Genomic DNA, 25,252 nt, shown 5'->3' on the forward strand with positions numbered 1-25,252 from the left:
CTTCATGCTTGAGAGTCCAGTGCTTTATCCATTTCACCAACTCCCAGACCACCAGGGGTCGACTCTTCTTCCTCCTCCCCTTTTTGCTTCTCCTCCATAAAGACAGAGAGAGACCAGAGCACTTGCACTTGTCATGCATACTGCTTCCAGGTGGTACCAGGGGCTCGAGCCTGGTAAAGTGAGCTAGCTTCCGGCCCTACACCTTCAGGAACCCCCTACTTGCATCTGCTTCATGGTGTCCTCTGTCCTCCACCTGCCTGACGTAATCTCACACTTTTGCCCCAGCCAGGTATTGGGTCCTGACCCTCCAGAAGCACCCTCTCCCACCCCTTCTTCTCTCCATTCTGCACCCCCAGGATGACCACCCACCCCCATGCTGCTGGTGTCCAGAGACTTCCTGTCTTCCCTTCTAGGCTTTGGCTCCTTTGTGGACAAGACTGTCATGCCCTTCGTGAGCACAGTGCCCTCCAAGCTCCGACACCCCTGCCCCAGCCGGCTGGAGCGCTGCCAGCAGGCCTTCAGCTTCCACCACGTGCTGCCTCTGACGGGTGACGCCGAGGCCTTCGGACAGGAGGTGGGACGCCAGAGCGTGTCCGGCAACCTAGACTCACCTGAAGGGGGCTTTGATGCCATCCTGCAGGCCGCACTCTGCCAGGTGAGACGGTGGGGGTGGTGAAGTCTGCAGTGTTGTCGGGGGCCTGACTTGCCTCCTTTAAGTTTGTGCAAGGCACAGCTCAGGGCTGCTGCTGCTGCTGGTGCTGTGGTGTCACAGTCACTGCAGTTTGCACACTTATTTTGACTATTTCCTAGTGGCCTGGAGTAAAATATCTTGAGGAAGTGGTATGTTTTCCTCGTGCACAGGAAGACTCCCACTAGCCAGGGTGGGGAATACTGGGGAGAAGCAGGGAACTGGAGGCAAGAGAATGGAGAAATTGACTCAGAACAAGGTTGTGGCCAAATTCTTGACTCAGGGAATCAGTCAGCTGGGGTGGCCCAAGGCTCTCTTCGCACCTCCACTTCCAGGAGCAGATTGGCTGGAGAAATGTGTCCCGGCTGCTGGTCTTCACTTCCGATGACACGTTTCACACGGCAGGGGATGGGAAGTTGGGTGGCATTTTCCTGCCCAGTGATGGGCACTGCCACTTGGACAGCAATGGTCTCTACAGTCGCAGCACAGATTTTGTGAGTCTCCGCTCTGTGCCCTCCCTGTCTGAGCTGCCACTTACCCCCCAGAATAGTCTTCCCTAGCAGTGCTTCCTTCCTCTCCCTGTTCCCCCAGTGCTCAGACAGAAGCCCCTCCCTTCTCCTGGCCAAGACTTGAGGGCACCTTCAGTGGGTACCACCCTCACTCCCAGACTTTGGGCTGAGGGCACCTTGCATGCTGTTGTGTGTGGGGGCACCTGGGATCCTCACTTGTCCCTGACCCCTGCTCCAGGACTATCCCTCCGTGGGTCAGGTCGCCCAGGTTCTCTCTGAAGCAAACATCCAGCCCATCTTTGCTGTCACTAGCGCCACGCTGCCTGTCTACCAGGTGAGAACTGTGGGAACGTCACGCCCACATACACGCCATTGTGAGCCTTTCTCAACCTCCCCGCCCCCACTATATGCCCTCCTTCTAGACCCCCAGGAGCCCCTTTCCCTCTAGCCTTGACTCCCCCAACACCCCTCACCAACCCAGGAGCTGAGCAAGCTGATCCCCAAGTCTGCAGTGGGGGAGCTGAGTCAGGACTCCGGCAATGTGGTGCAGCTCATTATCAGTGCGTACAAGGTGAGGCCTGGGCTGGGCTTGGTGGGCACTGAGGAGAGGTGGAGAGAGCCAAGAGGGATAGGGTAGTAGAACTAAAAGGGAACAGGGTGTCAGGCAGTGGCACACTGGGTTAAGCACACTCAAGGATCCAGTTCAAGCCCCCTTCTCCCCACCTGCAGGGAAGACGCTTTGCAAGTAGGGAAGCAGGTCTGCAGGTAATTCTCTCTCTCTCCCAATCTCCCCTCCCCCTCTCAATTTCTTTCTGTCCTATCCAATAAAATGAAAAAAAAAAAAGGTTGTCATGAGCAGTGGATTCATAGTGTAGGCACCCAGCACCAGTGATAACCCTGGGGGGGGGGGGAAATCAAAAACTAAAAGGTAACAACAGTCCACAGTTCCTGTTTGCACCTGGCAGCCATTAATGTTTCATTCATTCCCTCAAGCTCTTGAGTCTGGAGTGTGGGAACTGTGCAGAGCATGGGATCCTGCTCTGGGCAGGGAAGGGAAAGATCAATCACTGAGCTCGTGTTTTTGCCAAGCACTGCCCTGAGTGTTTACAATGAGTTTATAAACAGTTCAGGGATAGTCTTTACAGAAATCCTGGGATTTGTTTGGAGGACTACAAAAGGACCCAAGTATTTCTTGCGTTTAGTTTCAACTAGCCTGTAGGATGCATCATTTAAAATCTATCTATTTATTTATTGGGTAGAGACAGAGAGAAATCGAGAGGGAAGGGAAGATGGAGAGGGACAGAGAGACACCTGCAGCACCACGTCACTGCTGTGAAGCTTTCCCCTGTAGGCGCGGGGACCTGGGCTTGAACCCAGATTCTTGCACACTGTGGTGTGTGCTCTAAACCAGGTGCGCCACCACCCAGCTCCTGCATCATATATACACACACACACACACATAGAGGCAGAGAGAGATTGAGAAGGGAAGATAGAGAGGGAAAGAGACAGAGACACCTGCAACCCTGTTTCACCACTCTTGAACCTGGGTCCTTGCACACTGTAATCTGTGTGCTTAAACTGCTTGGCCTCTATTTTTTTTTTAAATATTTATTTTATTTATTTATTCCCTTTTGTTGCCCTTGTTGTTTTATTGTTGTAGTTATTATTGTTGTTGTCGTTGTTGGATAGGACAGAGAGAAACGGAGAGAGGAGGGGAAGACAGAGAGGGGGAGAGAAAGACACCTGCAGACCTGCTTCACCACCTGTGAAGCAACTCCCCTGTAGGTGGGGAGCCGGGGTTCGAACCGGGATCCTTATGCAGGTCCTTGTGCTTTGCGCCACCTGCACTTAACCCGCTGCGCTACAGCCTTGGCCTCTATTTTTTTTGTACTTTGCTTACTTTATATGAGATAGAGGAATATTCACACAGTAGAGAGAGTTCAGAACATTGATCCCGAATCAGGAATTGAACCAGAAGCCTCATGCATGCAAGTCCCATGCTCTACCGGTTGAATTATCCTTTCCTCCCTATAGGCTTTTTGATGATGACAGGAATCTAAACCTTGAGGAAATTTAAAACTATGGGGATAGGAGGCCAACAGTGGGGCACCCAGTTGGTTAAATGCATATATTACTGTGCTCAAGGACTCAGGTCATGAGCGGTGAAGCAGGTCTGCAGGTCTTCTTTCTCCCTTTGTATCTCCCTCACCCCTCTCAATTTCTCTCTGTCCTATCATATAAAACAGAAAGGAAAAAAAAAAAAAGACTGCTGGTAGTGTTGAACTCATAGTGCCAGCACCAAGTCCCAGCAATAACACTGGTGGCTAAATAAATATAATAATAGTGACAGTAAAGTAATAATAAAAATTTAAGGCTGTATCAAATTTCCCGGGCCAAAGTCAGTTGAAAGAATCTGCTACGCTGGGAAGATAGTATAATTGTTTTGCAAAAGACTTTCATACTTGAGGCTCTGAGGTCCCAGGCTCAGTTCCCTGCACCACACCAGTCCAGAGGAAAAGAAGGCACGTGCCCTTTAGATTTTGTAAGCACTCAGTTTAGTATGTCCTGGGTTGAGTCTCAAACACAGCCACTGCAGAATTCTAAGCCTGGGCCTGTTCTTGGCTCTCCTAGGTCCTTCCCCTAGGGGTGCCGCCTGACAGGGCCGAATGGAAGGGGCTTCACAGTGGGTTGAGGGCAAGGTTCCTGTGTGAAATTCAGGAGGACTAGAGAGGGCACAGGGACAAGGCATGGGGGAAGCAGGTAGAGGTCAGTCTTTTCTCCCGTGGCTGCTCAATCCCTTACCTCCACAGAACCTGTCATCCACTGTGACCCTCGAACACTCTCTACTCCCTGATGGGATTAGCATCTCTTATGAATCTCAGTGTGGGGGCCCTCAGCAGAGGAGGAGTGAAACTGGGGACCGACGAGGCCAGTGCAACGACGTCCGGATCAACCAGACGGTGAGAGCCAGCCAGGCAGAAGGAAGTTGAGTGGGAATGGGGAATTGAAGAAGGTAGGAAAAGATGGTGGTGGGCCCAGAAAACAAGGTGAGCATGTGAGCATCACCCTTCATCCTTCTGAAAGGGGTCGTCAGTGGCCTCTTCTAGTGTGCTTCCCGGAGATGCATGTTGGTGTGAACTTGTCTTTTATCTATTATTGGATAGAGACTAGAGAGACTTTGAGAGGAGGAGATAGGGAGACACACAGAGAGATATGCAGCCCTGCTTCACCACTGGTGAAGCGTCCCCCCTTCAGATGGGGACCAGGGGCTTGAACACTGTAATGTGAGTGCTTAATCAGGTGTGCCACCACCTGGCCCAGACCTCAGCTGCTAATTTACTAAAGAGTGGGTCGGATGGTAGTGCGTCGGCAAGCGCACATGGCGTGAAGTGCAAGGACTGGTGTTAAGGATTCTGGTTTGAGCCCCCGGTTCCCCACCTGCAGGGGGGTTGCGTCACAAACGGTGAAGCAGGTCTGCAGGTGTCTATCTTTCTCTCTCCCTCTATTTCCCCCTCCTCTCTATTTCTCTCTGTCCTATCTAACAGCAACAGCAATAACAAGGGCAACAAAGCGGGGAAAATGGCCTCCAGGAGCAGTGGATTTGTAGTGCAGTCACTGAGCCCCAGTGATAACCCTAGAGGCAAAATAAATTTAACAAATTAAAATAGGGAGGTGGTAGCGCAGCAGGTTAAGCACAAGTGATGCAAAGCGCAAGGACAGGCGTAAGGATCCCGGTTCGAGCCCCGGCTACCCACCTGCAGGGAAGTCGCTTCACAGGCGGTGAAGCAGGTCTGCAGGTGTCTTTCTCTCCCCGTCTTCCCCTCCTCTCTCCATTTCTCTGTCCTATCCAACAACGACATCAATAACGACAACATCAATAACTACAACAATAAAACAAGGGCAACGAAAGGGAATATTTAAATAAATAAATAAAAAAAAAAGAGGCCAGGTGGTGGCACACCCAGTTGAGTGCATGTATTACAGTGCACAAGGACCAGGGTTCGAGCCCCTGATCCCCAGCTGCAGGGGGAAAGCTTTGTGAGCGCTGAAGCAGGGCTGCAGATGTCTCTCTCTCTCCCTATGTTCTCCATTCCCTCTCAATTTCTGGCTGTCTCTATCCAATAAAGACAATAAAAATTAATAAAATAAAAATAATTTACTTCAGAGTGGGGTTCTAGATGGTCAGTGGGCATGGTTTGTGTATGTATTTATCTTCTCAGTCTCATTTCTGCCCATCCTGTTCTCAGGTGAACTTCTGGGTCACTCTCCAAGCTACCCAGTGCCTCCCAGCGCCCCATCTCCTGAAGTTCCGAGCCCTGGGCTTCTCAGAGGAGCTGACTGTGGAGCTACACACACTGTGTGACTGTAACTGCAGTGACACCCAACTCAAGGCTTCCCACTGCAGCAATGGCCAGGGCCACCTACAGTGTGGGGTGTGCAGGTAGAATTTCCTACTCCCCTCGCCTTCCATCCTTTCCCCGGAGTCTCTAGGTAGCCTTTTTCCAAACACCCCAAGACACCTGCCTTTCTTCTGAAGCTTCTCAGACAAGCCCTCCCCTCCATCTCCTTCTTGCCCACTATGCCTGGCATCTCTCCAGCCCCTTGTCGTGGGCTAAGAGGATCATGGGAGAGAGTGCAAGGGGTAGTGCAACTCATCCGCTTCCACCCCACCCCACCCCACCCCTCTGCTAACTCCTCCCAGCTGTGCTCCTGGGCGCCTGGGTCGACTCTGTGAGTGCTCTGAGGCCGAGTTGTCCTCCCCGGACCTGGAATCTGGGTGCCGGGGCCCCAATGGGACAGGACCCCTGTGCAGTGGCAAGGGACGGTGCCAGTGTGGACGCTGCAGTTGCAGTGGACAGAGCTCCGGGCGTCTGTGCGAGTGTGATGATGCCAGCTGTGAGCGACACGAGGGCATCCTCTGTGGAGGTACCTAGAAACTTCTGGGAGAAGGCTGGGGTCCGGGCAGCTCCCCAGAGGATGTTTGGGTTCTGGGAACCTCCCGGCACCGAGGCTTTCATGGAGAAGTTGGAGGGTTGTGTCTGGCTCACACAGAGGGAACCGGCTAGTTTTGGCAGGCTGGGACAGTTTGGGATGGGATGTTCGGTTGTGTGTGGGGAGCGTGGCGGTCACCCCGTGTATGGCTCTGCCCCAGGCTTTGGTCGTTGCCAATGTGGAGTGTGTCACTGCCATGCCAACCGCACGGGCAGAGCGTGTGAGTGCAGCGGGGAGATAGACAGCTGCGTCAGCCCGGAGGGAGGGCTGTGCAGCGGGCATGGGCACTGCAAATGCAACCGCTGCCAGTGCTCGGATGGCTACTACGGTGCCCTCTGTGACCAGTGCCCCAGCTGCAAGACATCGTGTGAGAGATACAGGTGAGGCCTCTGCTCCTGTCTCTTGGGAGCAGGCGCACAGTGAGACTTCACGAGCTGCCTCATCCCTGCTTGTGGTCTTAGTGATAAAAGCCCAGCTGGCAACTTACTGGTACTCTCTGGACAGGGACTGTGCCGAGTGTGGGGCCTTTGGGACTGGCTCCCTGGCCGCCAACTGCAGCCTGGCCTGTACTTATGCCAATGTGACCCTGGTTTCGGGCCCCATCCTGGACGACTGGTGCAAAGCAAGGACCCTGGACAATCAGCTGTTCTTCTTCCTGGTGGAGGATAAAGTTGGTGGCAGGGTTGTGCTGAGAGTGAGGCCCCAGGAGAGTAAGTAAGCAGGGATGCTGTGGACATGCCAGTGGAGCCTTGCCATCTGGGGGCGGGGAAGTCAAGGCAACAGGAGACCAGGCCTGGGAGTTAAGCTGAGCTGTGAAGGACCAACTGAGAAGGCTACGGTGCTTGCACTAGGGGTAAACTTGACCCCTTATTTCAGACAGGCACAGCTGGGGAGGGTGGTGGGGATGGAGGCATTGACTGTGGACGGATCCTGGAAATCTGTTGTTTCTTCCCCCCAAGAGGGAGCAGACCACACCCTTGCCATTGTGCTGGGCTGTGTAGGTGGCATCGTGGCAGTGGGGCTGGGACTGGTCCTGGCTTACCGACTCTCAGTGGAAATCTATGACCGCCGGGAATACCATCGTTTTGAGAAGGAGCAGCAGCAGCTGAACTGGAAGCAGGTAAGGAGGCTCTGGTTCCTGGGCTAGAGTTTAGCTGCTCTTTAAAAAAAAAAATTTCCTTTTGTTGCCCTTGTTTTATTGTAGTTATTATTGTGTTATTGTTGGATAGGACAGAGAGAAATGGAGAGAGGAGGGGAAGATAAGAGAAGGGGAGAGAAAGACACCTGCTTCACCACCTGTGAAGCGACTCCCCTGCAGATGGAGAGTTGGGGACTCGAACCGGGATCCTTATGCTGGTCCTTGCACTTTGCCGCCACCTGCGCTTAACCTGCTGTGCTACTGCCCAACTCCCAACTGCTTCTCCTTTCTGTTTTCTGCCTCTGTATCCCTGGGTCCTTATTCCTCCCACCCTAACACCTGTGGTCCATGGGCTGTGGTTCCTTCCACCCCACCCCTCTGCTACCATCCTATCAGTTCCACGGGTCCTGTTTCAGATTTAGATTGGCCTCTTAGGACAAGATAAAGATGGACGGCTGGGGAGATGGCAGAGTGGTTCACTCAACTTTCATGACTGAGGCTCCAAGTTCTCAGGTTCAATTCTGGCACCACCACAAAACAAACCAGAGCTAGGTACCTAGCAGTGGTAATTAACAAACAAAAAAGATTTAAGTCCTAGGGCTATTTCCTTATCATTTCCAACCTCTTTCCCTAGGGCAACAATCCTCTCTACCAAAGTGCCATTACAACCACCCTCAATCCCCACTTCCAAGAGGCAGAGAGCCCCCTTCTCTGAAGAGGGCAGAGATTATCACCTCAGGACTCTTCTCTTTGGGAGAATGAGGGATGTGTGTGTGGGGTTATCCACTGTGGAGAGGTTACCACCTGCTTTCATTCACAGTGACACCTGAGAAGCTGCCTCTTACTGCAACTGTGCTCCCCATAGCACACAATAAAGTTTCATTTCAGATTACAGCTGTCACTTGCTGCCCCTGGCAACCTCAGGAAAACTCGTGTGTCTTTCTTCTCCTGCCACTTGGAGGAAGGGGAAGGTTCTCAAACTTGCTTGTAGGCAACTGTTGCTGCCCCCAAAGCAGGAGGTGGTGGCTGGCAGGTACTGAGTTCTCTCCAGCAATGCTGATGAAGACCAGGTCAGAGGCACTGCACGGCTGGTAATGACTTGGTCCTGCCTTGCCTTGCCCTGCCTTGCAGGTCTCTTCATTCAGAAACAACACTATTCTACTTCTTGCTCTTTGATGAGAAAGGAGTTTTGAAATGGCAAGTCATGGCATTTTTTGTCACCAGGATCATTGCTGGGGCTTGGTCCCTGCATGATGAATCCATAGCTCCCAGAGACTACTTTTTGTGTTTTTATTAGGACAGAGAAACAAGTGGAGGGGGGAGAGAGGGACAGAGACACTGCGCTGTTTCACTGCTCGTGAACCTTGCCCCCCTGGAGATATGGATGAGAGGGGCTCAAATCCAGGTCCTTATACGTATTAACATGTCTCAACTGGACACACCACCACCCGACCCCTTTTCTTAAATATTTTTATCTATTAACATGAGAGAACTAGATTAGCTCTCTAGTACATGTGATGCCAGGGATCAAACTCATGACCTCATGCTTTCAAGTTCAGCACCCCGGCTCTCTTGGGCCCTGGTGTTTTATTTTTTGCTGGAGGAAGAAAACCACTCTGGCTCCAGTGGAAAGGTTTCCCTTAACAGAAAAATCTTTCCAAAGAGATAGTATTGTAGAAAAGCCCCATTTTCTTTTTATTTAAATATCCTAAATATAGCACGAAGGAACATACACTGTACTTTAATGGTAAAAAGATACAAGTTTATAACATCTTATAAAAACTACCATTTAAAAGTGATCTTGTTCATTTTGACATTCCCCTCCCCCATAGCAAAATAAGTATATTAAAAAAAAAGTGGAGAGGGCAAGTAGGAGGGGTCGGTGAGAATGAAAGCCCCAGGGCCACAGCAGAGGGGAGCATCTGGGGAGAGGGTTAAGTGGTGGCAGGCCATGCCTCATTTAACCCTCTGAATTTAAGCCATGGGGCACAATCAGTAGCTAAGTGATGACAAGAGGCTATTGAGGGATGGATGGAAAAGCCTTTGGGTGCTAGAAAGGGTGTGACTGGTGAGGGTCTGGTATAGCAGCCCACCCAGGAACTGGCACTACTCTCTTGCCCAGGTCCCTGGACTCCATGTCCTGGTCTTTGAGAGCCTGCCTTAACCTCCCTTCCCCTTCACTCCAAATACACCTGAGGCATCTTTCCAGTGCTAGACCCCACTCCAGCATGGGGGGGGGGGTCATTGGGCCTAGGAACCTAGGCAGCCTTCTGTCTGTGGCTTCCCTGGGGTATGTAAGTGGGGCTCCCAGGCCCTGTGGGTACTAAATTGCTCTTAAATACATCCACTAGTCCAGAACACCAGCACCTGGACAGCTGAACTGACCACCCACTCCTGAGTCCCCCCAGAGCCCCGTCCTTGGCGGGGTAGTTCTGGTACGGCCCTTTGCACCTGTGCTCTGGAGGCCTGTCTGCTCCCCACCAAGGCAGCCTGACGCCAACACACATTCGCACTCGGACACTTACTCCCATGATTCCCTTCACATACACTCCTGCCCCAAACAGAAGAGCTGCAAGTGCCAGGGACAGGCGCCACCCTTTCCCCAAAGGCTTTTGGGAGGACAATGTTTTCCACGCACCCCTCCTGGCACAGCCCTCTAGCAGCAAGGGGGCTGGCTCATAGGCAGAAACACGCCATGCTGGCAGGGTCCACAGGGCAGACCCAAGCACTGAAGTCCAGGTTCTGGACTCCACCAAATGGAAGTGCCAGCACGGAGCCTCAAGAGCACAGGGTGGCAAATAATCCCTGGCATCTGCCCCAAAGGATCTCAGATGCTGCCAGGGTGCCAGGCCTCCTTCCCTTTAACCTGAAATCCTCACACCTCACCAGTGCGGAGGGCCTCCCTGCCAGGCTCCACTGTTGCTGCTGCCACCCTCACATTTTCTGGTCAGGTTCATGACATCTCCATGATTCCTCCCCAGAGGATTCTCCTTGTTGCCCATAGATCAGGCCACCCAAATTCCAGAACATCCCAGGAGGATCCTTTCTTTAGCAGGGAGAAAGAGAGTTAATTTTAACCTTAAAAAATTCATGTTCACAAACCCTGGTCTGGGTTAAAAACACATCCTAACCAGTTACCGGTCTGTTGCATCAATCAAAGGGGGGAAAAAAGAGAGGGGGGTCGGGCAGTAGCGCAGCGGGTTAAGCGCATGTGGCGCAAAGCGCAAGGACCGGCCTAAGGATCCCGGTTCGAGCCCCCAGCTCCCCACCTGCAGGGAAGTCACTTCACTGGTGGTGAAGCAGGTCTGCAGGTATCTTTCTCTCACCCTTCTGTCTTCCCCTCCTCTCTCCATTTCTCTCTGTCCTGTCCAACAACGAAAGACATCAACAATAACAATAATGACCACAACAAGGCTACAAGGGCAACAAAAGGGTTGGGAAAAATGGCCTCCAGGAGCAGTGGATTCATGGTGCAGGCACTGAGCCCCAGCAATAACCCTGGAGACAAAAAAAAAAAAAAAAAAAAGAGAGAGAGAAAGAAAGAAACCCTCTAAAACAAAGCTCTCTAGTTCCCTCAATTGAGTCCCTTAGCTCCTGTTGGGGTCTCAGGTTCTGAGGGAAGAGGATGCTGTTTCATGCTTACCCTTCCCTAAACTGAGGGCCAGAGAAGGGTTTGGCTCAATAATATGCTGTCTCTATGCATACAAACACTCACATACCACACACACACACACACACACACACACACACACACACACACACACCTGATCATGTTGGGGGGATGGAGAGGGTGGTGGTACTGAAGCAGAGAAGAGCAAAGAATAGAGTTAAGAATAAAGCCACATTAGGTCTCCTCAGTCCTCTCTCACAACACCCTCCTGCCCCCAAATTCTTTGCTGGGTAGGGACGGCCGCTGAGAAGGAAGTCAATCTAGATCTTGTTCTTTGGGACCAAAGGCCAGATCCCATCCCGTCTCCTCTACCTGAACAGTGACAGGACTTGGGCAGAGAGAATAGCTTCTACTCAACGGTTGGATCAAGGGACACCACATTCCTCTGTGCCGTGAACAGCTGTTACTTGACCGGAAGGGGGAACTAAGAGGGTGCAAGGAGAGAATCTACTTTGACATCCACTACTCCCTGCCCAGCACCTGAAATAGGAGCCAACGGCAACGAGGTAGCCACAAACGACCTTGTGATCAACTGCCCAGAGAAGAAAAAGGCATTATGGGCCACCCTCACCCAAGTTTCCTCTAAAAGGCACTTGAGCTCACCCCCCCCAGGTACCAGAGTGGCTTGGGCTATTGTCACAACCAGGGCACACTCTTGCTCTTCCTGGAGAAAGACCTGACCACTCTTGACCCCGGCCCATGTCTGCTCCTTCAACTGCTCTTGCTTCTGCCCCTAGTGTGTAAGCTGCTATCCCTGATCCCATTCTCCTTCAATCGGGACGTGAGCCGCAGGGTTGTGAAACACCGAGAATCAACTCCAACTCAACTTCAATTTGGGGGAAGAGTCGGCCCAGCTAGAAGTCCCTGCTTTGGGTCAGGACTTCACATGTCCTGATCACATGTATCCACAGTGAACCTGCTGAAACTGCTTTTGGATAAACAAAAACAAAAACAGGGAAAAAAAAAAAAACACAACCCATCTCTCTCCCCAATCTTTTCCATTTCAGCTGCTAGCTAGAGTCCAAGGTTGTGGGAGCCAAACTTGAGTCTTGGTCCTGTACCTTGAGTCTCCCGCCTGTGAGCTCAGCCAAGGGTCCAGGGACTAGCTTCCCTCCCCAGGAATGCTGTAGGAACTTCCCCGAGATACTCAAAGTCTCAGATATTTACAGGGCTGAGGCTCTGGGGCCGCCACCCCGACACACTCTGCTGTCTCTTGGGTCCACTCCTGCGGGAGGGGGACAGTACAGATGGGGTGGTGGTGGGAACAGTAGACCAGAGGGGATGTTCTTCAGTAGATTCTTCTGACCACTCCCACCACCGGGGGCCCCTTGCGCCTATAGAGAAAACTGCCCGTCGGAAGTCTTGGACTGGCAACCTTGGCACATCCGTTTGTGTCTGAGTAATCGATCTGTCCGAGAAAAACACTGAGAGAAAAGGGAGGGGTAAGTGTACAAGAGAAGTAGCCCAGTTACCTCTCAGCTACATCTGCCCTCCCCAAAACAGGAGGCAGACGACCCATTCTATGTTCCCTCAGTACGAAGACAAAGGGCATGAAAGCACAGTAGTAAGGAAGTAAACTCTGGGCAGGGAGACAGCACAACAGTTATGCAAAAAGACTTTCTTGAGGGAGGCTCCAAAGTCCTAGGTTCAATCTCTGGCACTACCATAATGCACAGCTAAGCAGTGCTGTAGCAAAAAAGAAAAATAAAAGGTGTGTGTGTGTGGGGGGAGATAGCATAATGGTTATGTAAAGAAATTCTCATGCTCTTATGCCCGAGGCCCCAAAGTCCCAAGTTCAACCCCCTTGTACCATCGTAAGTTAGAGCTGAGCAGTGCTCTGGTAAAAAATAAATAAATAAATAAATAAATATGTAATAATAATGAGAGAAGTAAGTTTGGGGGCTAGATGGTGGCTCACCAGTGGTAGAGTGTACATGTTACCATGCTCAAGAACTCAAGCTGGGGCTCAGGCGGTGGCGCACCTGGTCGAGCGCATACACTACAGTGCACAAGGACCTGGGTTTGAGCCCTCGGTCCCCACCTGCAGGGGGAGAGCTTTGCAAGTGGTGAAGCAGAGCTGCAAGTATCTCTCTTTCTTCCTATCTCCCCCTTCCCTCTAGATTTCCGGCTGTCTATACCCAATAAATGAAAAAAACAACAAAAAAAAGGGACTCAAGCTGGAGTCTCTGGTCACCTGGGAGCATTCGGGTGAGGGAGCCTCATAAGCAGTGAAGCGGTGCTGCGGTGTCTCTCCGTTGCCCTTCTCTCCATTTATCTCACTCTGTCTTCTGTCTCTCACCCTCTTTAAACTACATAAAGGCTCCCCGGAGCACTGGCATCATGCACTGTCAGAGCCCCAGCAGAAAGGGGCAAAAACTCAAAAACATGAATTCTGAAGTCTTTTTTTCCCCCCCTTTGCCTCCAGGGTTATCACTGGGGCTCAGTGCCTACACTACAAATCCACTGCTCCTGGAGGCCATTTATTCCCTTTTGTTGTCCTTGGTTTATCGCTGTTATTGCCGTCCTTGTTGTTGGATAGGACAGACAATTGAGAGAAGAGAGGAAGACAGAGGGGGAGAGAAATATAGACACCTGCAGACCTGCTTCACTTCTTGTGAAGCACCCCCCCATGCAGGTGGGGAGCTGGGGGCTCAAACCAGGATCCTTGCTCTAGTCCTTGTACTTTGCGCCACGTGCATTTAACCCTCTGCGCTACCGCCCAGCCCGATTCTGAAGTCTTAATCCTGGCTCAAATACTGGACAGTTGGACAACCTTAGACAAGTTCTCTGACAGCACCTCATCTGAAAAAGAAGCTCAAAGTACCTCCTCTCAGTGGTTGCTTTCTTCATTAAGTATTTACTGAGAATCCACCTCAAGACATAAAGAATTCTCGAGGTTGAACAGCAAGTGGTGAACCAGAAGGACAAAGCTCTCATGCGGCCTTCCAGTTAAGTGTCGTGCAGATCCAGTGTAAAAGAAGCAAGCAGCAAACATGACGCCTAGTGTGGCCGGGTGGTGGCGCACCTGGTTAAGTGTACACATTACAGTGTACAAGGACATGGGTTCAAGCCCCTGGTTCCCCCTTGCAGGGGGAGAGCTTCACAAGGTCTGCAAGTGTCTATCTCATCTCTTTCCCTCCCCCTTCCCTCTCAACTTCTCTGTACTAACCAATAAAACAAATAAAATTTAAAAAAGAAATTCATAAAAAAAAAAAAAAACCACCAACCTAACAAACAAACATTAACACCTAGCTAAGCATCCAGAAAGTGCTTCTGTTTCTCGGCTCTTGTTTCTGTCTTGTCTTGGTCCACTTACATTCTCATCAGATTAGACACTGCCACCCTTCTCATCTCTTTTTAACTTTTATTTATTTATTTTCTAGGACAGAGAGAAATGTAGAGGGAAGGAGGACAGAGAGGGAAAGACAGAGACACTTGAAACACTGCTTCACCACTTGTGAAGCTTTGCCCCTGCAGGTGGGCTCTGGGGATTTGAACCCAGTTCCCTGTGCAGCTCTGTAATGTGTGTGCTTACCCAGGTGCGCCACCATGCAGCCCCGATATCGTCACCTCTCTTCCCTGAGGACAGACATTCTAAATGGTTTTTGCTGCTACATGCCCCCCCCCCCCGGGAGGCCACAGCTTCATCTTTATTTCTCAGGCTTCTGTGAATTTTTTTTCTTTCCTTTTTTGTTTCCCTTGTCGCTTTTATTATTGTTGTTGCTGTCGTAGAATTGGACAGAGAGAAATCGAGAAAGGAGGGGAGACAGAGGGGGAGAGAAAGATAGACACCTGCAGACCTGCTTCACCGCCTATGAAGTGACCCTCAGGTGGGGGGCCAGGGGCTCGAACTGGGATCCTTATGCTGGTCCTTGCACTTTAGCCGCTGAGCTACGGCCCACACCCCCCCCCCTTCTTTTTTTTACCAGGGCACTGCTCAGCTCTGGTTTATGGTGGTGCAGGGGACTGAACCTGGGGGCTTTGGAGCCATAGGCATGAGAGTCTCTTTACATAACCATTATGCTATCTACCACTGCTCTTCTGTGAATTTTTTTTAAAAGATTTTATTTATTTATTTATTAATATGAAACATAGAAGAGAGAAAGAACCAGGCATCACCCTGGTACATGTGCTGCCGGGGATTGAACTCAGGACCTCATGCTTGAGGAGTCCAATTCTTTATCCACTGTGCCACCTCCCAGACCACCCTTCTGTGAATTTTTTTAAGATTTTTTTTTTTATTAGTGACTTAATGATTGACAAGACTGGATAAGAGGGGTACAATTCCCACCACAACTACAGAGCCCCTCCTCGCTGCCAGGGTTTTTATACCTGCACAAGTCCACCACTCCTGTCAAACACCTTTCTCCCCCTCCCCCTTTTTAGTTAATGGGTAAGAGAAAGGGAAGGCAGAGAACAAAAGGAGAGAAACCGCTGCTTTACCACTTATGAAGCTCCCACGTGGTGACCAAGGGCTCAAACCTGGGTCCTTGTGCATGGTAAAGCTCTACGGAGTGAGCCCACTCCTTGCTCCCCCAGAGATTCTATTTCTTCTTTCCAAAGACACCACATGTAAAGGTCAAGTGGATCTCAGTTTGCCCTTGACACCCGAGACACTTAATGTCTCTAAATCTCAAATTCCTCATTAGTGAAAAAAAGATGGCAGGACTCTACAACCTTACTGGAGTTCATGTGAGATTTAAAAATGGGATCACGGGAGTCGGGTGGTAACACATCTGGTTAAGCGCATGTGGCGAGAAGTGCAAGGATGGGCATAAGGATCCCAGTTCGAGCCCCTGGCTCCCCACCTGCAGGGGAGTCGCTTCACAGGTGGTGAAGCAGGTCTGCAGGTGTCTCTCTTTCTCTCCCCCTCTGCCTTCCCCTCCTCTCTCCATTTCTCTCTGTCCTATCTAACGACAGCAACAATTATCACGACAATGATAAAACAACATGGACAAAAAAAAGGGGGGGGAATAAATGGTCTCCAGGAGCAGTGGATTCATGGTGCAGGCACCGAGCCCTAGCAATAACCCTGGAGGCAATAAATAAGTAAATAAATTAAATAAACATGGGATCGCAGGGCCTAGGAGGCTGTGCAATGGACAAAACACTGGATTTTCAAGCATAAGATTCCAAGTAGGACCTTCAGTGCCACAATGCCAGAGTGCTGCTCTGGCTCTTTCTGTTTCCCATTAATGAGCAAATGAGTCTTAACAAATCAACGGGGCGGCTTGAGCTAGAAAGACAGCACAGCAGAAGTGTTCTAGACACAACAGGCTCTCATGCCCGATTTTCACATGTTCCCCGTTTCATCCTCAACACCACAAGCAAGAGCTGAGCACGGCTTGGGCTTATTAAGAAGAGAGCTCTCTTTGTAGGGTGTATGCCTTGCCAAGCCTGTGGCCGAAGTTCAGATGCTGGCAACACACAGAAGCTTGATTTGGTGGTGTCTTTCCCTACCTCCATCTTTCCAAATGAAAAAATGACCTGGAGTGGTGAAACTGTACATATGCAAGACCCCAGTTCAGTAGTAGGGGGGAAAAAAAACACCACCTATGTCAAGTATGTTCTCAGTTTTTGGGATTGGGTGAGCATATGAGAAATGCTGCTACTGTCATCATCTTATTACAACCCCTCTAGCGCGCCCTTTCTTCATGCATCAGGTTAGAGATGCGCCGTATCTCTAACTGCCAGGGCCAGGAGTGGCAGGCCCCAGACTGGCAGGCCCTGCTTCCTGTGTGTGTGGACGACACATGGGCTTACCTGATGACACCGTTCACACTGGTAAGGCTTTTCACCACTGTGCACACGCTTGTGGCGCTCCAGGTGGTATTTCTGGATGAAGCGCATATCGCATACATCACATTCAAATGGCTTCTCACCTGGCCCAGGGGGAGAGAGAAGCTGCTGTCAGGAGGTGGATATGGCAGGGACCTCATGATGGGCATTTCCCCAGAAACACTAACTTTTAGTGACACCCCAAAGCCGCTGTTCTCAGCGCCACTACTCAGAGCCACGCGCTTGTCTCCTTCACCGGCGCATCTTTGTCCTTTATTTCTAGACTCGCCCTTTCCAACTGCCCCCAAAGACCTTCTCCTTCCCTTCCTTTGCACTCCAAATTACAGAGCGCTTTCCTCTTCTGAACACATGCCCAGACTCACCAGTATGAATGAGGATGTGCCTCTTGAGGTGGTAACTGCTCCTAAAGGCTCCAAAGCAGTGTTCACAAGTGAAATTTTTGGGAATCTTTACTTGGAAAGAACCATTCTGCTCTACCACCACCACCTGGGGGCGATAATCAGGCACGTCAGGAGGCCTTCCCGCCTCCATTCTCCTCTGGGTCTGCTCCCAGCTGGTGGACAGAGTAAGCTCTCTGATGCTGTCACCTCCCACATCCCTTCAAGTTAAGAGACCGGGGGCGGGAGGGGAGGGGTTTGGGGAGAGGAAGGGGGCAGCGAGACAGCTCACCTGGGAAGGCGCCTGCTTTGCCATGCGTGCGACCCAAGTTCCAGCTCGGGACCCCACGGCACTGGGGGAAGCTTCGGTGCTGTGGTGCCTCTCCCCCTCTCTCTCTGTCTCTCCCTTTCTATATGAAAAAAGTCGGCCCGGAGCAGTGAAGCCCTGGCGACGACAAAAGAACAAACAAACATACAAGGCTTTTGGGTCGGAGAGAGAGTTCACTGGGGAGGGGGCCTCATCGTCACGCACATAACCAGCTTGAGCCCCAGCACCACTGGGAGATGCAGTGGTGATGAAGGATGCTGCAGTGCTACAGTATCTCTCCCTCTGTTTCTTCTCTCTGTCTCTCCAAATGAGAAGGTGGCCCAGAACAGTGAAAAGAGCAGACATACAAGTAACAAACAGACAGACTCTGGGGAGAGAGGTGGTGTGAGTACATGACCAGCTCTATCAAGCCCAAAGCTCGGAAAGTGACTCAAGGGGGAGTCCGCCTACCACGGGTCACAGGGTCCCACCCCCGTGCTCCTCTGTGGCCTCCTTCCTTCGCTGAGGGTGTCCCAGGCGGGTTGAGATCTACCACCAAAGTGGTCTCTGGATAAAATGAGGGTAACACACTCACTGGCTACGAGAGAACCAAACATCTAGGAAAGAAAGCTCCTGGTTGAGCCTAGAGGAAAGATAAGGAGGATCAACCCATTACCAAGCAGTGCCAGATTGGGGGTTACCCCATTACCTGCCTTTTTAACAGTCTTTTTGGGATGAGAGGCTTCAGCCAGGTTGTCGTCATCTTTGCGGCTCCGGGATTTATCGCTGTCTTTGCGGTGGCCCTTTGAATACAAACCAGATCTAAACTCACAATCCATCTACGACACCAGACAGGAGACTGAATGCTGCTTTCAGAACGCTTTCCGATGAGGATAACACCTGCCCCACAGGTTTAGAGAATGTACTTGTCCATTTCCTCTCCATGTACCCTGGTCTTAAGGAGTTGGAGGTACAAAAGATGACCTTCCTTAGCTCTCTAAAATACCCATTTGTTCATTCCTTCCCGTTGGATCCCCTTTCCCCACTTCCCTAGACAGAAGCACAAAGGAATGAAAGCTTGGCATCTCCTGGCAGAGAGCCTGGGCCACCCGACCCCCAGGCGCCACAGTGGATTCAAGCGCCATACCTGACTTGAGCACCTCAGCACATCAGGGCTACCTGCCCGCTCTCCATTCTCGGCCTGCTTGCTGGCAATCTGGCTCAGCATCATCTTCTTGCTGGCTGCAGTGGGAACCAAACTCACACCTGCTAGGCCTTCACAAGCCAGGAGACTTGCCTAAGTTGAAAGGAGATGAGGTGTCAGGTCACCTAGCAGGGCAGGGCAAAAACAGGCTGCCTTCTTCTACTGAACTCTCTTACACCCAGCTACAAGCTGCTTCTCTCCAAGGACTATCCTTGCTCGCTGCGAAGCCGTTTCCTTTCAGAGGCCCCACGAACTCATCTCACCAGGAGCTACCTATTTTGACAACGGTCAATGTTTAGGCACACATCAGTTGGACAACAAAGTGCTGATGCTTTGTCATTAGCGCTGTGCTAGGTGTGACCATGTGTGACTGCTACTTCTAGACCTTCTGAGCAGGTATGAGGGTCTATCCTGCCGATCCACTGAAATGAGGGGAGGGTTCTAGAAACCTTCCAAGTCACTCTCAATGAGTGGCACACTCAGTTCACAGAGCCTGTTTCTGACTTAACAGTTCTCAGTGGCGTGAACTGTATATTCCACTGGGTTCCACAAATATGCATACAAATCAGGCCAGTTCTGCATTTAGATTTTAAGTTCCTCACGTTTCCATCAATTGTAACAGACATAAAATCGGAAAGGTTTTGGAATGGCATGTACAATTTCTCGACTCCTCTAGACCAGTTACATGTGTGTATGTCCATATTTTCTTCATATTCCCTTCTCAGCTTGTAGTTTAAAAAATACTTAAGCAAGAGTTAATTTAAAAAATTCCCTCTCTCCACTGCTGAATTCTTCAAAATGTCTAGCCCACACTACAGAATACATTTCTCTAGCTGAAGAAACACTTAAGAAATAGCTGGATCAATAAACTTGCACAGATTCTTTTAAAATAAATTCATTTTAGATGGGACCCCTTCTAGGATTTTGGAATGAAAGGTCTGAAAGTGAACAAAACAAAACAAAACCCTAGCTCTGCTGTTTGCATTACATAATCTCAGATAAGCTACTCCACACCTATAAGCCTGAGTTTCCTTAAATGCAAAGTGCTTAGCATAGTATCTAGCTAAGGGGTTAAGAGAGTTAATATAAGAAGTAAAAGGTGGGAGTCAGGCGGTAGAGCAGCGGGTTAAGCGCAAGTGGCGCAAAGCCCAAGGACTGGCGTGAGGATCCCAGTTCAAGCCCCCGGCTCCCCACCTGCAGGGGAGTCACTTCACAAGCGGTGAAGCAGGTCTGCAGGTGTCTTTCTCTCTCCCTCTGTCTTCCCCTCCTCTCTCCATTTCTCTCTGTCCTATCCAACAACAAGAACACCAATCATAACTACAACAACAATGGCAACAAAAGGGAATAAATAATAAATAAATATTAAAAAAAAGAAGTAAAATGTTTAGCAGTAGCCAGCACAAAGTTAGTGATCAGAGAAATGTAGTCTTCTTACAAAAATAAACACGATGCTCTGAAGGGGGATGCAAACAAAGGAAGAAGAACTGAAGGCCTCTTATTCTGTGTGGAAAGGAGGAAGCTGTGTATGCAGCTGGAAGCAAGCCAACTGCACTATAATCAGGCTGCCATCCTGGTGAGACTGATAGTGGAGGGTCCCTAAAAGAAAGCCGGGAGCAGCTCTAATGATATGCCACAGATTTTTTTTAACTTAACTCGTCATCCTGTCTCCCCATCCATCCTGGAATCCACAATGACAACCACTTTCTAAATACAATGATCTAATGGCTTTACTGCTTAACATTCTCCAGAGTTCGCATTCCATATAGAATGAAGACCAGTTCCTTCACAACTAACAAAATGCCCTTGGGTTACAACCTGCTTGCTTCTCCAGGAAACAACTCAGCTCACCTTAGCTCTCCCATCCATCACCATGCTATCTTTTCAAAAAGTTCCCATTTCAATCCTTAGCTCCCAAACTAACAAACTATCTACAGTACGTTTCATTTCTCCCAAGCCGTTCTCCTTGTCTGAATGCCCTGTTCAGCTTGTTTCTCCAGCAAAACCCTATTCATCCTTCAAGTTTCATCCTAGGTAGTGTTTCCTTCTCTGCGGTGTACATTCCTCTACTGCACAGCCTTCCAATCAACAGTCACCAAGTCTCTACCAATACCCAGCCACTGCGCCAGATGTTTTGAACATAAATAAGACTACTTCTCCATTTTGCCCCACCTCATCCAGCCAGGAAGCTCGCTGGGGACAGGGACAACCTTATTCATCTTTGTGTCACTAGCAAAGTGCCTTGCATGTAACAGGAACTCAATAAATTCCTGTTGAAGAAAAAAAACAAAACAAATGGAGCATTCACTAAACTGTTCACTCCCTCATGCCCCTGAGGGTCAATACACATTGCTTTGCAAACGCCCCAGCAAAGCCTGAGATGCAGCACAGCCTGCCTCCTTGACTTAACTGGAAGCTCCCTAAAGACAGGGGTTGTGACCTGTCTCCTTTCCTTCCACTAGATCTCTCCCTGGTGCTTAATATAGAGCTTGGCTCACTGGGTTGGTCAGTATGTTGAACAAAGCAGCATTCAAGAGTGAAACTGCAAGCACGCTTCCCAGTGATCTCGAAGAACTCTATAGTTTTTTTTACCTGAGCCATGCTGATTTCTCACTTAATGCAACCCAAGAGTTCAGGAGTTAGTTGACCTTTCCTTAAGACACTGCTGTATGAAGAAATGTCACCAAATCACTGTGACAACTCCTGCATGTCCCTTTAGTCCTGCTGCCATCATATTGAACTTCCTTTGTGTCAAAAAAAAAAAAAAGACAAGATAGATGCCACAAGAATCCTTGGGCTCTGCCTGGCTCCCGTCTATCGTCAGAAGGAAGAGTCTGCCAGTCTTGGTTTTCTGGCCAAATTCTCTCACCGATGTCCACGAAGTCTGCTTCATACACCTGAAAACAGAATGGGAGACGGGCGCTGTTAAGTGTGATTCTCCTCGGGCTACGTAACCTGCAGAGGGGTCAACTGAACTTTCTTTTCTTGCCTGGTGCTCTCGGAAGCTCAGAAAGAGAACATGGATCAAGAAGGGCTTCCTTTCTAGGTCAAGAGCAGAGAGCCGGTCTCCTGGGCAAGGAGGGTGCAGCCAACACGAGGAAAAGTAACTGGCGCCTCCGAAGGAGGAAACCTGCCAATAGACCAACTGCCAGGCTTTGCCATTTTAGGAAAGGAAGAAGGGGGCGGAGGCCCCTCGAGGCTTTTGTGCCCGGCCGGCCGCCCGCGCAGCTCGCGCTCTCCGCGCCAGGCCCGGGGGAGAGAGGACGCTCCGGGGCCGCCGCCGGGCTCGCACGTGCACGCTCTCCGCCGGCCCGAGGGCACGAAACCCGCCACGGAGGAGGCACGCAGGCCCCGCCGCGGCACCTCGCCCCCCGCCTCCCGGCAGCCCGCCGCCGCCGCCGCCGCCGCCGCCGAGCCCGCCGCACCAACCCGGAGGAGAGCCCGGAGCGCGGAGGGGCGCGCGAGGTGCGTGCTCGCGCCCGCGTCCAGCTACTGCAGCCCCCCCGCCGGGGGCCGGGCCCGGGGGCGCGCGGCAGGGCGGTGCGCGCGCCCCAGCCCCCCTCCCGGCGCGCCCCCTCCCTTCGCCGCGCGCCCCTCCTCCCCTTCCCTCCCCTCCCCCTTTCCGCGCGGCGCCCCAAGGCCTGCTGAAGCGCTGCCGTCTGCCCGGACGACGCTGCGCTCCCAGGGGCGTGCTCCTACCTGCTCGGCGCGGCCTCCCGCCGTGTCCCCCGCTGCACGGCAACTCCTCCGGGCCCCACACACCGTGCCAGCCCCGTGGCCACTGCTGCCCCGCCGGGACCGAGGCAAGTTTACAAACACCAGCCCGGGCCCGTTCCCCCGGAAGCACTTCCCCCTCCCCCACGTCTTCTCCGCCGAGCTGCAATATCCACTTCCGGGCTCGGGAGCCTGGACGGGGCGGGGACAGCCGAAAACGGGGTGAGGTTTGGTAGGCACTGACGGGGTGCAGCTGGAGAGTGGGCGGTGTCGGCGCGATGAGGAGCCGGAAGTGGGAGGGGCGGAAGCACAGTGCCTGCGCTGTGGTGCGACTGAGCCCTGGCGGCCATCTTGACTAAGGGCAGCCACGGAGGCCCTTGAAAAAGATGGTTCGCTGGGTGCAGGCTCAGAGGTATTGCTAGGTGAGCTGCTTAAGATTCTTAGAAAACAAAACAAACAAACAAACAAAAGGAATAAAAACAAACCCCTCTCCCTTCCTTGCGGATTTCCCTGTCGTTTCTGGTCTGGAGTCCCAAATAGAGCCAGAATAGTTTAGACCCTGCTTTTAAATGTAACTCGACCGAGATCGCCTTTTTACCAGAATCTGCAGATCAGGCCCACATCAGCAAATTTTGGGACCGCTCGGCCCTTTGGGAGAGGAGTTAATTTTCTTTGCACGTGTCCACCCTGTGTTCTCAATCACAATCTGAAAGTGAGCCCCGTGGACCCCGAGATTCACTCCCGTTACCTTATGCCGCATCCCCCCTTTATTCCAGACGCAGAGCACTGTCCTCATGTGCAGAGTGCCCTGCGACTCCCTTCAGGGGGCTGTGTCACTGGAGAGTTGCCATGCAAGGAGGAATCCACAACCCAGCTACATTTAGATGAAAGCTTAAGCCTTCAGGTTCTCTGCTTAGTTATGAAGGAGGGAGAACTGCAGAAGATGAGCTGTGCAAAGTGGGCTTGGAGGAAGGGCATGCCCACTTCTTTTAGGGTTCCGCTTCTGCCGCCGGTGTTGTCAGGTTGGTAGTCTAACAGCACGGGTGATAATAGCAAAGAAAAAGCCAAGACATCACCGCCACTTTTTGTGTCCAGATTTAATATCCTGAGCTCTCCACAAGTAGGCACATTGGCAAGTTGAGTTAGTTCTTGTGGTGCTAGGGTCATCTTAAATTGAGCTAGAATGAAGAAAACGCCACCAGAGAGAATTTTATACTTTAAAAAAACAAAACCGCTCATTCTTATTTTAACAAATCTACACAGCACAGAAGTATAAAAGACAAATATATATGCATTTTTTTAAACTTCCTCCTCATTTGTCATGCTCCTCAAGGTTGCCACTTTTATTAGTGTGGCAGGCTAGTAAAAGTGTATTAGACTTTTATTTCCTATGTTAATATTTTTTTCATCCAACATGTATATGTATATATTGAAAACCGACAGTGCACCATCCATGTATTTGAAATATATATCAGAGAGAAAGACAGACAAAACATAAGGACTCCTGTCATATTGTATGCCTGGATTTGAACCTGGTTCTCCACTGAAAACAAGAATACAAGGCATCTGCCTCAGTAGTTACCCAAGTACTGGAGACATCTTCTAAATTCAGTTTTTAAAAAAGATTTACTTACTAATTAGTGAGAGGGTAAGAGAGAAGCTCAGCATCACTCTGCCACAAGTACTGCTGGGTGTCAAACTCTGGACCCCATGCATGAGTTCACCACTTTATGCATTCAGCTACTCCCCCCACCCACTCCTACTGCAGTTCACATTTTTTAAGTTCCTGCATAGTTTTATAACTTGTCTAGGCCCAGCCGGATGAATATTTTGGTTTGTTGCAGTGTTTTAAATGTCAAAATAACCATCCTTAGGTAGTTGCCTGTACCCATTTATAGATTACATTTGTAGGTATGATAAGTAAAATTTTAAATTTTAATAGAAGCTATGAAATCGAATTTCAAAAGTTTGTAACAATTTACAGCTCACTCAGAATCCTGCCTGAATGGCCTCTATTCCTACCACCTTCTGATTGATACTTGGATGCAATACATTTTTTTATACAGTTGCCAATTTAATTGGTTTAAAAATAGTAATTTCATTGTTTCAATTTTCATGTCAATAATAGTGAAGTTGTGTAGCTCTGGTTATCTTCTGATACTTTAATTGTTTTTATAAGCTGTTATATCACCTATCCATTAAGGAAAAAAGTTGTTTGGGAGTCAGGCGGTAGAGCAGCAGTAGTTAAGCGCAGGTGGTGTGAGGGGCGAGGGAGTCGCTTCACAGGCAGTGAAGCATTTCTGCAGGTGTCTATCTTTCTCTCCCCCTCTCTGTCTTCCCTTCATCTCTCCATTTCTCTCTGTCCTATCCAACAACAACAATAATAACTACAACAATAAAACAACAAGGGCAACAAAAAGGAATAAATAAATAATATTTAGAAAAAAAGTTTGTGTTTTCTACTGATTGGTAGAGATCCTGTCTATGTTGTATGAATTTTTTATCTGTAATATGCATTTAAAATATTACATCTTAGTTTTCATTTGTCTTTCAACTTTTAAAAAATATGTTATTTATTTATTTTATTTTATTTTAATTTTTTAAAATTAATTAATTTATTTATTTATTCCCTTTTGTTGCCCTTGTTGTTTTATTGTTGTAGTTATTGGTGTTATTGATGTTGGATAGGGCAGAGAGAAATGGAGAGAGGAGGGGAAGACAGAGAGGAGGAGAGAAAGATAGACACCTGCAGACCTGCTTCACCGCCTGTGAAGCGACTCCCGTGCAGGTGGGGAGCCGGGGGCTCGAACCGGATCCTTATGCCGGTCCTTGTGCTTTGCGCCACCTGCGCTTAACC

General features: G+C 50.2%; 3 protein-coding genes across 12 annotated transcripts in view; 2 read left to right on the forward strand and 1 right to left on the reverse strand.

Annotated features, from left to right (window-relative positions):
* Nucleotides 1-8,221, forward strand: part of ITGB7 (integrin subunit beta 7) — a 25,379-nt gene extending 17,158 nt beyond the window's left edge. For 2 of the 4 annotated variants that reach the window (XM_007518191.3, XM_060195270.1), the window contains 11 exons: nucleotides 414-655; nucleotides 1,024-1,182; nucleotides 1,436-1,531; nucleotides 1,679-1,768; nucleotides 4,008-4,157; nucleotides 5,445-5,638; nucleotides 5,900-6,123; nucleotides 6,350-6,569; nucleotides 6,694-6,899; nucleotides 7,149-7,309; nucleotides 7,962-8,221. In XM_007518191.3, the coding sequence (XP_007518253.1) occupies nucleotides 414-655; nucleotides 1,024-1,182; nucleotides 1,436-1,531; nucleotides 1,679-1,768; nucleotides 4,008-4,157; nucleotides 5,445-5,638; nucleotides 5,900-6,123; nucleotides 6,350-6,569; nucleotides 6,694-6,899; nucleotides 7,149-7,309; nucleotides 7,962-8,042 (1,823 nt within the window). In that variant the 3' untranslated portion in view covers nucleotides 8,043-8,221. The remainder of the gene's footprint in view (nucleotides 1-413; nucleotides 656-1,023; nucleotides 1,183-1,435; nucleotides 1,532-1,678; nucleotides 1,769-4,007; nucleotides 4,158-5,444; nucleotides 5,639-5,899; nucleotides 6,124-6,349; nucleotides 6,570-6,693; nucleotides 6,900-7,148; nucleotides 7,310-7,961) is intronic. The other 2 variants (XM_060195268.1, XM_060195269.1) reach the window with 2 other exon arrangements.
* Nucleotides 7,325-22,517, reverse strand: ZNF740 (zinc finger protein 740). Of its 6 annotated transcripts, none has more exons than XM_060195286.1 (8): nucleotides 22,381-22,517; nucleotides 21,551-21,578; nucleotides 18,628-18,777; nucleotides 18,194-18,283; nucleotides 17,466-17,618; nucleotides 17,159-17,282; nucleotides 16,761-16,879; nucleotides 7,325-7,348 (listed from the first exon to the last, which is right to left on the reverse strand). In XM_060195286.1, exons 2-8 carry the CDS (start codon nucleotides 21,572-21,574, stop codon nucleotides 7,340-7,342), a joined length of 669 nt encoding a protein of 222 aa, XP_060051269.1. In that variant the 5' UTR covers nucleotides 21,575-21,578; nucleotides 22,381-22,517; the 3' UTR covers nucleotides 7,325-7,339. The 6 variants fall into 6 exon arrangements, with proteins under 6 accessions (XP_060051269.1, XP_060051266.1, XP_060051270.1 ...); XM_060195283.1 differs by lacking the exon at nucleotides 7,325-7,348 and adding an exon at nucleotides 9,068-12,421; XM_060195284.1 differs by lacking the exon at nucleotides 7,325-7,348 and adding an exon at nucleotides 12,523-12,683.
* The window catches only part of CSAD (cysteine sulfinic acid decarboxylase), a 35,599-nt gene continuing 32,193 nt past the window's right edge, over nucleotides 21,847-25,252 (forward strand). Inside the window, exon 1 of one of the 2 annotated variants that reach the window (XM_060195279.1) lies at nucleotides 21,847-22,146. The gene's annotated coding sequence lies outside the window, so the exon portion shown is untranslated. Of the gene's footprint in view, nucleotides 22,147-22,352; nucleotides 22,485-25,252 lie in introns of those variants that run through there. The other variant, XM_060195282.1, reaches the window with a different exon arrangement.

The sequence above is a fragment of the Erinaceus europaeus genome, chromosome 7 (assembly GCF_950295315.1).
Source record: "Erinaceus europaeus chromosome 7, mEriEur2.1, whole genome shotgun sequence".
NCBI lineage: Eukaryota > Metazoa > Chordata > Mammalia > Eulipotyphla > Erinaceidae > Erinaceus > Erinaceus europaeus.

Coding starts and splice junctions, on each gene's coding strand:
- ZNF740 (XM_060195283.1), bottom strand. CDS start 21,574: ATGAAGCAGACTTCGTGGACATCG. Junction 18,284..18,627: donor TGCTGAGGTGCTCAAGTCAG/GTATGGCGCTTG, acceptor TTGTATTCAAAG/GGCCACCGCAAAGACAGCGA. Junction 17,619..18,193: donor CCAAAAAGACTGTTAAAAAG/GCAGGTAATGGG, acceptor TGTCGTCGCCAG/GGCTTCACTGCTCCGGGCCG.